Raw genomic sequence first — 13,621 nt, 5'->3', positions numbered from 1 at the left:
AGCTGTGTGGGAGCAGCGCTTGAAGAGCTGCTGCCTGTGGGCAGCCCTCACAGGCTCAGTTCGGGAAGGATGGCATCCCATGGGAGGGACCCCACGTGGAGCCGGGGCAGAGAGTGACCATGAAGGAGCAGCGGAGACGGAGTCAGGGATTGACTGCAGCCCCCATTCCCTGTTCCCCTGCACCACTCATGGGGAGGACATAGAAGATGGTGGATGGGGGTAAGGTGTTTTTAGTTTGCTTTTAGTTTCTTACTGTTCTAGTCTGTTAATAATAGGCAGTAAATGGTATTAATCTCCGTATGTGAATCTGTTTTGCCCATGATGATAATTGTTGAGTGATCTCCCTGTCCTTATCTTAAGCCTTGAGTCCTTTCCGCTGTATTTTCTCCCCCGTTCCCTTTGAGAAAGGGGAGTGAGACAATGGTTGTGGTGGACCTCAGCTGTGTAGCAGGGTAAAAACACCTCAGTTGTGTAGAAGACACAATAGGTCTAATTGCCCCTTTACGATTTCCTTGAATCCAGGAGTATGAAGTGAAAGGAAAACTAGGCCTTTCATTTAAAAAAAAAAAAAAAAAAAAAAAAAAAAAAGATCATTTGAAGGTGTGTCTTGGGTTGTTTATTAATATTTCATATGGATTCATGGATGGCATTTGGCAGCATCAACTTGCTATTATAAGGCACTGCAGAAAACGAGGAATTTGTTATTGTTTTTTTTTTTATCTACATAAGAGATCACCAAAAATATAACCCTTCCCCCCCTCCCCTTTAAAAAACAGTATTCAGTAATTCACTCCCCCCTCCAAAAAAATAAAAATAAAATCAGTAATAGAACTATAGGAATAAAAGAGCGTGCTTTCACTGTGCAGCAGAGAGGGGTGCAGAGACTCTACAGGAAACATTGGCTAAATTTGGTCCAGCTAAGTAACACAGTTATGTCAGAAAAGCAGTGCTAATTAGCTGGGCAAAGTGTTGTACTAACGTGTGTGCTCTAGTTAGGATCCAAGTTAGTATCTGTGCAAAACATTGCTCTGTGTAAATAAACCAACTTGCTGAGAGCTATCTTGGGAATCTCTGAAAGAGCAAGTGACCTTTTCACTACAAGGGACGTGTACATGCACATTCATGGGCTCCTATGGACTTGATATTAAGCCTAATGAAGATGAGAAAAGATTTCTATTACCCTAAATAAACTTTGCATCAGATCTGTACTTCTTGTTTGTAGTTGCTATCCATTGTTCTGCTTCAATGTTACATATCTTAATTATTATAATAATATCTAATAAAATGCCGTGGGCAGTATCCTTACCCTCGTGTTTGTAATCAGACTAGAATGGATTTACACTTTCTGAGTGCAGAAATAATTTTAAAAGGTTTTTCTGTGTAATATTTCAGAAAAGCTGAGAATACAGTCTTTTGTCTACTGCCAGGAGGGACCCTATGTCTTATTGCTGCCTTTTGCAGTAACAGGCCTATGCTACTTGAGCATTCCCAAGCTGCCAAAATTGTCAGTCTTTTCCTTTCTCTTTTCAGTAGGGTGTGATCCTTAACTCTATTCATATTTGACATCTAAAAACAAAACATCAACTTACAGAACACATAGCACATGATCTGTAGAGATGTACGTCCATTAACAAAAGAATGTACTCCAGCTTCACCCATCAGAGAGAATAATGTGAGTACGGTGGTGAAGGCATTCCTTTCTTATCCATGTAGCTGCCAAACTGTCCTTCTGTTGTTACTGGCATCCTGATGTGAGCACTGAAAATAATGAGACAGGTACAGTAAAAATGCAATTAAAATAGTGACGTAAAAGCTAATTATTTTCATACACAGTGGATCCTTGGTGTGAACATCAACAGTTAAAAGGGTCCTGACTGAAGATGTTAATAAGCTTTGGTACTTTTTGTAGTAGCAACAAGCTATACAAATCTGCAGTTAATGAATTAATCAAATATAACTATGAACTACAGGCTTATCCATTCACTCATCATAATTAACACATGTCATTTGTTAAAAACTTTTATCTTTAAGGACAGGAGAAGCAAAACGGTGGCTAGATAGCTATCTGAACAAACATGATTTCAGGAGCGAAAATGAACACATCTAAACACTGAAGAAGGATCGTCAATATTTGTGTAAAAATTATTGTTAATGCTAGTAATTTTTTGAAAAGTCTTTTCATGTTCTTTCAGACTTAGAGAACCTTTAAAAGGATAACACTTCATATATAGTGTGCGTGGTAACACACCTGAAAGGCATCAAATGAAACTCATCTTAGTAAGATAATATTTAATGATTTGTAACAGAATAACAGTGTTTTTTTTTGATGTACCAATTACTAAAAGAGAGCAGCAGTTTGCGAAATGAATAAATATGTATACTTAGCAAGAAAGGGTGTTTATATAGATTCTGGGATAATTTAAGTAAAAAAGAATGAGCTTTGCTAATTTAAAATATTCCCTCTCACATGAGAACATGATGGGTCAATCATTACTCTGGTGTTTGCTCCACAGGCAGAAATTTTTAATGAACTCTAGTAGCTAATAGGAATTCCTTAGAGTGTTTTGTGAATTGCTATTTCACAAAGTGGCTTTGGCAGCAAGCGTTTGACAAGAAGGATAAACATGGCTGCCTTGCACATCTGTTTATTTGAGTAAATCAGTCCTAGCTCAACTGGCATGTGTCCATAAGGCCAGATAATATCCTTCAGTAAAGTCTTCAGCAAGCAGAGGGATCAGGGATGACAAGATTTAAAATTAAAATTAAATTAAAACTGAGTTGCATAGTTAAGTTTGGAGTATTTTTAAAAATTAGAAGAGAAAAAAAAAAAAAAGAGAGAAAAAAGGAATACTGCATGCCAGATTTGATATCTAGTTACTCTGCACTAGAGTCTTGGTTGAATGGACTTTTCTCAGCTATCCTAATAAGCCTTTCTTTATGCCAAGTCCTGCTCAGTCCCTGTGCTCCTGGGTCACAGTCCCTTTGTGTGCTTAGATGGCAGAATAGCTATAGAATTGATTTGTGAATAACTCAGTCTACCAATATTTTTAAGGACCTCACATGATAGCTCAAGATGAGCATCTTGTTTCATCTCCATGTATGATAGAGATTTTCTGGTTAGCAAGTATATGTCAAGCATTCAACCCTGCATATGAGAGAAAGATCTCAGACCTGCCGAAATGTTGGTGTCACTGTATCTGATTGCTACAAGGGTTCTGCTTCCATGTACGGAGTTACGCCATCCAATTGGGACTGTCATTTTGAGATCTAAGAGGATGAGATAATAATAACCTTTTGCCACTATAACTTTCAATCCATCTGCTTTTCTTCTTTGCTTATGACATAATTTTAACATTACTTGAATGAATTTTATTTTATGGACTGATAATACAGGATCCTTGGAATGAATATCAATGCAAACAGAAACTGACTATCTTTAGAGGACTGCCAAAAAAGTGTTATTTAACAATTTACAGCTGACTGCAGAGGATATTATGGAGCTACATAATAATAGCACCAACTACATCAATCGGTAATGCCAAATGAGAGTCTGAATGTACTTTAGAGTAGACTGGACCTCTTTTCAGAAGCTGTCTGCAGGGTATTGAGAAATATGAGAAATGCTGAAGATCTTAAATAATTTCTAGCAAGGAAAAGAAGCTGCTGAAACTATTGGAACATACCTGGGTATTCATTTTTTTTGAGGAAATTCAGGTGGAAAAGAAGGGAGAACAACAATAATACAATCTTACAAATAATATTCCAATCAGAGTCTTTTGGAGTTAGCACTTGAAGTGGCCCCTCCAGTGTGAAATAAGCAGGGCAGCTGTTTCTGCTAAGGATTCGTAAGAGAAAACTGTAACCCTCGCATGGAAATTAAAATGGCTGCTCAAGCATTTGAGCCAGGGTTGTGCCAAAAATGTGCAAGGTTCTTCATCTGTAAAGATGGAAAGACTGTTTTGAGGGGAAAGATGAGTGGTGCACATGACTGCGAAGAGGGAAACAGGACTGGGATGACAAATGAAATCCATGAAAAGAAGCAGAGTAACTGGGCTAAACAGATCGCAGAGGGAAGCAGAGTCCCAAAGGGCAAAAAAGTTGGGACCAAGAATATGTGAGAAACATATATTTGGCCTCATTTTGTGCAGGCAGGTACAGCTTTTACTGGCTCTGGTGTCTCAAGCTAAGGATGCAGTAAAAGAGCAGAGATACTTTACAAGTATCAAGAATTGTTGCTAAACGTGGTCTATTCTGAGGACAGTGGCATGATAGTACTTGATCTGATATTGTTAAGAGTGTCTTTAAACTACTTGGAAATATAGAGAGAACAGGTAATCTTCTAGGTACTTTGGAGCCAATTGTAAGTGACAAAAAACTCAGTCTGGAGTGTGTGCCAGTCTTAAAAAATGAGATCAATGAAATCCAAAAGATAGAAAGGAGAGGTGTAAAGCTGAGTTTTATTTGACATCTTAACTAATGATCTGGAAGAACAGTGGGTTAATTAAATTTGGGTTGGATTATATTACCAGTGGCATGGTGGACAGCAAAATAATATCATGGGACCTGCAGAGGCTCGAAATTCCTGAACAGAAAATGATAAAATTCAACTACATCAGTAGTCTAAAATACAGATGCTAAATGAGAAAGTGTGCTCAAAAAGCACAGAACTATGTAACAATTCAAAGGCTAATATAAGGCTATAAAACCTGAAAATATAATGAGAAACACCTTCTGCCCTGCCCTTGTTCATTTTGGGTTACATATTGTTTGTGCATTTTCAGTTGTGACTTCAGAATGTAACCTAATATTCTCAGGAGAAATTGACTAAAAGCCATTCAAAACAGAAACAACAACAGCATCAAAAAAAAAAAAAAAAAAAAGCACAATTAATTCACATAGAAGCTGGAAGGATTTTGTTTATGAATTCAGGAAATTAATGATCATGTTTTCATATATGTATATATTCATGTTAATGTTATATATGTAATATAAATTAGATGTCTTGAACCTATTATTATACAGTTTTAAAAAAATTATGTCAGCTAGTAATTAAAATAGCTAGATAAAGATCCTTGTGGAGGGGTGCTTTCTTCCTTTGCTGACCTGATTTAGAACGTGGTTACTGTAAAGGATGGAAGTGCTCCATGTCAAAAGAAAACAAAGGAGCAACTCTGGTCCAACATCTGTGCTGTACTGTCAACTGGATTTTCTGTCTAAGCATAAGAGGCATACAAGACACACTGACTGTGACTCCAAGGTTACTCTTTTTTTTTTTTCTTTTTTTTTTTTAAGTAGTTCTACCACATGTTCTAAATGATTTTCTACACAGGCAGTGTGTCACTCCATCTACACAGGAGTAAGTGTGCACATAATTATTTGATTGTTCAAATGTATAATTTTCTCCACAACACCTAGAGAGAAGTGTAAAGGCCTTTTCAAAATTAATTTCATGTAAATTTTATTTTGAAAAAAAAAATCCTTATATATTATTCTCTTGAGATCACATTGTCTGAAGAACAGTGGTCATATATAAGTAATCGTGTGTTATAAGAAGAAAATTCCACTTATTTTAAAGTGGAAAAAATACAAATGTTCATATTGGGAAATATTGTTTTTCAGTTGTAAGGGTTTTGAATGACATGTCTCTTTATAAATGACTAAATAAATAAATAAGAGTTGGGGATAAAAGAAAAGGGTAGGGTGATGGTGGCTTATCTACATAAACCAATCTACATATTGCAATCTACTCCACATTGAGAGACTCAAACAGCCTGCAAGGCATATGGAGATGATTCATATTAATGGACTATTTTATTAAGGTGCAGTATGGTTGAAGGCCGCAAAATAGCAACATTCCATCAGATATACAGCAGTTTATTGAAGTCTGATAATGCTGGAGAGCACAGAATTTTAGCCAAGTTTCTTTTTATTTGACTGCAGTCAGATTAGTGTCCATGATTGGATGTTTTGTATGTGTTTTTCACATAAGTTGTTTTGTCAGAGAACACATTATGATTACAATATTAACAGATATTGCCTTACTAATTTTTTATTTTTTAACTACTTTTAGGTATGTTGTAATGGGATTCTGCACGACAATAAACCTGGCTTCCAATGCTGCGAGGACAAGTACATTCCATTTATTCTTAATTCACCAGGGGTTTGCTGTGGTGGTCAGATACATGCTGTGCAACCGAAACATCAGTGCTGTGGTGGTTATTACACTAGGGTATTAGTAGGTAAGAGACAACTCATTTCAAGTGCTTGAAAGAAACAAAACAACAAAGTTGATCTATCCGTTAAACCAAGGAGAATGAAAACATTGCAATAAATGTGGGATTTATCAAGATTTCTAGGTGTCGTCTAGGCTTGTGTTCAGTGGGATAAGCAAAGAAAATTATGCTTTGTCTTCTAAACACAGTACACTTTGTACAAGAGAGGCTTAATTGATAAAACCTGATGATTGGGTCATTTCCCAGAGAACTAATTTATGCCAAACTATACTTAATTGCAGTAAGTGCTGCATAATGGGGAGGGCAGTTCTGCTTAATAGGAACACCATCAGGCAATTTAGTGGTGCAGTTTAGTTCTCTGCTTGACTTGACCCCTCGTGATTTTCCCCAGCCATTTCTTCTCTGGAACAATTCTTAGCATTTAGGGTTGGTACTACAGATTACATCACTTTTTTTTTTTTTTTTTTTCTTTCTTTTTTAACAGGATTTTCTACTGTTTGTTTCTACCAATGTTACAGAACAAACTGTGTGTATTATCTTTGGAAATTTATCACTTAAGGCTGATTGTACTGTCTGATTCTCAGAACTGTTGAGGAACTTAGCCCAAACTCTGCTTCTGTGCTATTGTCTAGGGTTTGGTTTCTTGTTGGTTGGTGAGTTTTTGGCAGGGATAGGGGAAGAAAAGGAGAAGAGTCCTTCCTGGGGCTCTGCTCAGAGCATATATCTCTTTGTAGCCAATTGTCAGGTCAGGAGCTAAAATGCTTTCATTACTCATGAACTGGCACACGTTCCCCAGGCTCAGAAAAGCTTGATTTTTTGCCAGTGCATTCAGCACATCCCAAGTTCTGATCCCTTGAAAAGTAATTCATATATCACAATATTAGCATGTCTTCCATGATGTCATCAGAAAATACTATCACATGGAAGAACCAGAGAAGAGTATTTTGCTGGCCTCATTAATCTCAATGTACTGAAATGGAAAGATTATACTGCGACCCCTGTCCCCATCCAATGGTTTATGTTAACTAGTTTAATGTTGTTTACATCAAGAAAGAAAAGTACAATGAAACAAATTGTCTTATATCTGAAAGTAGTTCTTCAGTCAGCAGTCCACAAGCATGAAACAGTGAATATCTGAACATGATTTTAAACATTTTTTTCCCTGAGTATACTTGCTGCATTCTCTGTTTCCATACTCTAAAGGGCAACAACATGAACAATGTTGGACACTTTTTTCTTTTTTCTTTTTAATTTTTATAAATATGCTAATAACCTCTAGCTAAATGTTAATGTGGGTCATTCTTTGATAAGGATAACAATTAACTGGTAAGACTGTATGGTAGTTTTGAGAGTGAGAACATTTTCAAGCCTAGCTTGGAATGGATCCCATTTGGAGAGGTTAATGAGAAGGTTACTGATCCTTTGTGTCTTATGTCTAATAGTTCCTTTAGAAAAAAAAAAAAAAAAAGTTTTATTTCCAGTAGATGTAAGCTGCATTCTGTGTTTTAATACTTTCTCTGTGTAGCAACTAAATTAGATTCTAAGGGATGCAAGAAAATATGATGAAGTATCTAAACAGATTATATCTATTATTCTCTAAAAAATTGTTCTATTTTTTTTCCCATTATTATTATTGACTTTATTTGATAAAGTTATTTATACAGGAAACTCTCAAAGCATGCATATTTCCCAGATGTTGTTTGGCCAGCTTGATAGCTCTAGATGTACTGAAGCACACTGGGCTGAAGGCATGGTGATTGCAAATTAGGAAGGCAGGAATCTCTTCAACAGCTGATCTGTTTTTCTTATTTCTTCCAAGTGTTTAATCAGTGACATCTGAGCCACAGACAACATTGCAACACAGAAAAACAATACACAACCTTAACTGTTAGAACATTAGTTCAGACCAAGTGCAGATACTAGAGAATGGAAACTATTGCCATTTACTGTCATTTGTGTGTTCTTTATATAATAAATCAATAGTATCTATTCTCTTTAGGGAAAACAGTTTATCCCTCTCAGACCACCTGTTATAGTGTCAGTCTCAATAACAGCCTTATATTACAGCCCTGTACTGTACTGCAACAGTTGATGTTTTTGTTGAAGTAGCAACCAACCCTACTTAATGTGATGGTGATACTGGATTTTTAAAGTTTGCTTACTTTGTAAGTTCTTTAGGAGATTAAGTCCCGACTGACACTGAAAAAACTCTTTAACAGTATGAAGTAGTCCTTCAAAACAACCTTGGAATGATTTTGGAGTAGACAGGATTGTTTTGCTGTGAATAAATAGACTGACCCTTTGGCCAAAGCAAAAATAAACTCTCTACTATAGATATACCTGTATTATAATTACTATATTTACAGAAATTATTTTTGCTGCTCTTCTTGGTTTGTCTTTGTCATGCTTGCATTTTGATATCTTACAGAATCTTTGCCCTGAATGTAAGTTTTTAAAATTATTATTACAAATAAATATATGCTTTTGTACCATTCTACCACTACTAAGTGATTCCATGTTTTCTTGTGGAAAATATTGTACATGAAGCTAATAGTGTGTGAACCTAGACTAATATTTGTTGCCATCAGTTGAGAACCTCTCAGAGATTTCATGAGATATACATGCATTAAATCTTTAATTGTATTCTTAAATTGACAGGTGAAGTATGCTGCCCTAACGAAGAGCAAAACAGAGTTTCAGTTGGAATTGGTGACTCTTGCTGTCAGGGAATGCCTTACTCCATGTCAGGGAATCAAATCTGTTGTGGTGGATCACTCCATGACAGTTTCAATCAGCAGTGCTGTGGTGGAGAAGTCGTAAGTACAACCTTGGTCTGCTGTGGTGATGAAGAGAAAGGGACTGCACATAGACCTCTCACAGGTAAGTGAGAAGTTTTCAAGAAAAAAAGAGTTTTGATCTTTCTAAATCTCTTGTAGAATTAGCCATTCAGAAGTGGGATACTTCAAGTTAAGTTACATATGCCAATTTTGTTAAAATGCTGTTGCACTTCACTTACCTATTCCAATAGATTGCAAAATGGTGAGCTGGTGATTGCCCAATGAGTCCAAAAGCTGCAAGGTCTGAAGACACTGCAGAAAATTCAAAGGGAGTGCCTGATCTTTCATTACTCAAGTCACAAGATTGGACCAGTCTGCTTTTAGTCAGTAGAGCTGAGGTCAGACTTTGTCACCCTGTGCTGCCGTGCATCCTAGTGCAGGGATTTTCCATTTGCTCTGGAGATGTGGAGTTAGGCACCTAGGAACTAAAGATGACAGTGCTATCTGGTTGGAAGCCCAAGTCCCTCATTTGTGCATCTACATGTACATAAAACTAAACCCACTGGAATTTAAAATTAACAAAGCTTAATCCGTAGCACTAGTCCCTTTTTCATCTGGTGTATCCTATTAATTTCTTGCATATCACAAGAAGTTAGTGCATCGCCTAAACGTACAATATGTACCTTACTTCCTCATAAAGCACTATGTGACTAGCTGATGACAAAGATTGGAGGTATTATTACAAAACCCATTCAGGTATTTTCACGTGTCTTTTCTTTCTGCATTTATTGGGGAAATTATATACTGTCAGCCTTAGGCTTTCTCAGCCTGACAAAAAGACTTCAAAACCAATTGCAGTTTCGAAGGGGAATCCAATTTCAAAACATGGAAATAATGAATTTAGTACTGGTTTAGTACCTGTTAAGTACTGGTTTAGTACCAGTTCTGCTTGGTGTACTAAGATTAGTGGTACATACAGTGCTTTTGCCACGTGTGTGCCAGTTCGAGCCTCTTGCTGTACAACTAAGGATCCTACCATGTAACGAAGACCCCAGATCTAAAGGCTAAATTCTTCCTTTACCCCCAGATGATCTCACTCTTCCCCTTATTTTTTGTGTTCACTGGATCCTACAGGTGCTGTGTGTGATGTTCGAAGCACTCACATTCTGTGTTGACTGTCAGGAAGGACTAAACTAGGAGCCGTGGTAATGCTTTCTCCCTTTCACTGGTGAATCATGGAATGTATGCTGCAAACCGCACCACTTGTACGGTGCTCCCCCTCACTCTGATCCCTAATTGTACCTGATCTACAGCATCTACACAGGACTCACAATAATGTCTCTGAGCAAGGCCCTTTTGCATAGCAGCACATTGTGTGGCTGCCACAAGACAGGGCTGGCTCATAAAACATCTCTTTATGTACTTTATTACTTAAACTCTTTTATTTGCCTGCAGGAGCCCTTTAACAAAATCACATTGAATTGACTTTCTCACACCAAATCAAATCTCCCTGGTCCCAGTTCAGTTGTCTTTGTCAATATGTATTTTATAAATGGAGTGAATTAACAGATGCTGTTGGAACAGAACTGCTGGGGTAGCGTTTATGTTTTTACTGCTCTCTCTGGGCAGATGAGTTGTGTAGGAGTGTAATACAGGTATCTTGGGATGAAAGTTATGTTCTTCATTTCAGTATATATGTATTCTTAACAGTTTTTTTTCCTTAAATGTATATATTTAAAAAACCTTTATACCCCTCTTTTTAAAATGTGTTTAGCCTATAGCACTCTATCATTTACACTATTTTTCTCAAGAATGGGTCATGATGACATTTTTTTGGCCATTAAAAAAGAAAACAGTAGCTTTTTCATCGTTCACAGATTTCCTGTGAGGACTTTATGCTGTGAGCCAGCATACAGCTGAACACAAAAACATTTTTCAAAGATGAATTAACACCATAGTTGAAAAGAGATCATATTATTCTGCATTAAGCATAGAATAGATTGTGGTTTCTTATCATATCATATACATCATGCTCAATAGGTTTTTGCTTAATTTCTTAGAGTAATTCAGCCTTGCTAAATATATCATGAAAATGCACAAGCCATGCACAAAATGTATGTGTTCCCTATTCCTCTTATTTATAATGATTCTGATGGGGAAAAAAAAAAAAAAAGTCTCACACAAAGACATAATTTACTTACAATTGGCTTATCAAATGGATACTTAGAATTTTGCAAGAATATGGTAGTTGGAAAACTGATCCTATTGTCTAGAAGGGGAAGAGGTAACAGGGATGGCTTTAAGCAAAAGCTGACATGCTTCCAAAGCTCTGTTTTGTAGCTGGCAATAGATGCCACAGTTTAAAATGTAAGAACAATTTAAAGCTTTTGTTTGCCATTTTTTGGTTTCTTGTAAAAATCATATGAGAAAAAACAATCACTACAAGTGAAAATCTTGTTGTATAATCAGTTCTGCTGAAAGCAGCATGTTTCTGCAGAACCTAGACCATTTTTGCACTGAATGATGGTTTTAAGAGTTTGTATGGTAGAGTTTTTTTCATTTGCCATTGTATACCTCTCTTGGAGAGTCTGTCCTGCAACAAGATATGTGTCTTCTATCTCATATTACTTTTTTTGGGGGGGGAGGGAGGTCTGTTCTCTTGGATTTTATTTTGTGCCCCTTGTTGGCCTTATTTAGTGGGGGGACCATAGAGACATCTACTGGCAGAGGCTGGCAGCAATACCATTGTATGCACATATCCTGAGCCCCCTGGCTGCAATGTGATTATCCAAAGTTGTCTATTTCTGTCTATAACAGATAATGGAAGCTGAAACCACTCTTGGATTTTCTCTTAAAAAAACAAACAAACAAACAAACAAACAAAAACTAGTAAAATGCCCCTATACTGTCTCAGACAGTGAAAGATAATGCTTTTTACTGTTGTGGTTTCTGATCTGTAATAGTTACAATACCCAAATGTAAGCCAAGGATTTTTGGAGTAGTCTGCAATGTACACTGGCTCTGTATTTTGTTGATCCTCTATTCTGGCTCCAAAGGCTAAGCCTTCTAATACTCATTTTTCCCCTTTGAAAGCATTGGTTTTGCAGATTTACTAAATTAGTAATTCATCACTCAGCTATGTTTGTAAATTTTTTCAGTTGCCTGCAATGAACATGAAATAATTGTTGACAGAAATCACTGTTAGCAAGAAGAGTCTTTTCCAGCCCATGGATTTTCTTTTTGCTGTAATGCATTACGTGCCTATGAAACATAAATATATAAAGCATGACACATGCATTCAAGCTGATTTACAAACAAATATTTTGTATTTTGGTACTGTGTTGAATTCAGGAAAGGTTTATAGAATTTCTGGATCCTTAAGCAATTGAATAAAGCAATTTTTAGAAAGCAAATCAATCCATCAATATTACATAGCCCTATTTTGTTTTTCTTGGAGCATATTTAAAATTATACATTTGAGGTGTCAAGGTTCAGGAGTCAAGTGCTACATGTGATAAATTAAGCAGAGGTCAAGGGCTATGCAATGCAGTTTCAGAAGATTGTCTACCTCTGCCTTTGCAGCTCATTCATGCTGAAGTGATGCACTATGGGAATTACTACCAAACTCTGCTCTGCAACATCTGCTCTCCCTAAGTGAGTTAGTGCACGTCAGACATCTTTATGTCAGAATATTGCAGTGATGGATGCAGTCTTCAGAAAATGCTGCATAAAAATCTGGTGTGCCGTTCTGGCCATTAAGTGAAATTACTATTTAAATTAATGGCGCTGTCACAGTTTATCTGTGCAAAGAATGAACGCTGATTAGGGTATTAAGTAATTAGCAATTTATCACACTGGAACAAGGTTGATAATAATTAAAGAAGTAATGGTTTACCAAAGAAACTAGAAAGGGAGTCACTTCTTGTTATGTGAGTGAAATCTTGGCTGAAAAATTTAATTCAGTCAAACAAAGATGAGGTTCACACTGAAAGAATACAGCCTTGTTTGTTTCAACAGAAAAACAGTTCATTATCAAAATTTTAGTTTGCCTGTCAAAAGTCCCTTGGGGCTACCTGAGTTGCTTCTTAGTATTGAATTGAGTCTTTTTCTGCATTAATTCTCTACTTAAAATTGGTAGGATCATAGGACAATTTGGAAAAAGGGTGTGAACAGGAGGAAATATTTACCTCTTGGAGAGCTGGTGACCACAATTAGATTTCTGTGAATGAAACCAGTCCTGAAAATAGGTGAAGCATGCAAGCAACTTCACCATTTTGAGCCATTGCTCTGAATGCTTTAGCAGGATCATACCCTTAACAACTAATTTTCATTATGTATGACTTCCTAAGAGAGATTTGCTGAAATAAATGATAGAGAATAAAGCAGCCACTTCTGCATGTGTATTAAATATCTACATACTACAGAAATTACATCAAATGCAAATTACTTTATAGGTGTAACAGTATATCTCAGCTCTGTTTTTTTTTTTTTTTTTTTTTTTGTGATATCTTTCTACTTGAATTAGTAATAATATTTTTTTCACTGTCATTTATAGGGGTATTTACCCCTTTCTTTAAATGGTGGAGGATTCAAAGCAGGTATTTCACAGTT

At 36.5% G+C, this 13,621-nt stretch overlaps 1 protein-coding gene across 1 annotated transcript in view; it reads left to right on the top strand.

The window, feature by feature from the left end:
• USH2A (usherin) overlaps positions 1-13,621 on the top strand; it is a gene marked incomplete at its 3' end in the record, with an annotated part of 393,893 nt that overhangs the window by 299,909 nt on the left and 80,363 nt on the right. Inside the window, exons 48-49 of the mRNA XM_084283630.1 lie at positions 6,071-6,239; positions 8,892-9,113. Coding sequence (XP_084139756.1) covers positions 6,071-6,239; positions 8,892-9,113 — 391 coding nt within the window. The remainder of the gene's footprint in view (positions 1-6,070; positions 6,240-8,891; positions 9,114-13,621) is intronic.

The sequence above is a fragment of the Netta rufina genome, assembly GCF_964035555.1.
Source record: "Netta rufina genome assembly, chromosome: 3".
Taxonomy (NCBI): Eukaryota; Metazoa; Chordata; class Aves; order Anseriformes; family Anatidae; genus Netta; species Netta rufina.
Note: the sequence above shows the minus strand (reverse complement) of the source record. Positions and strands in the feature narration are given on the sequence as shown.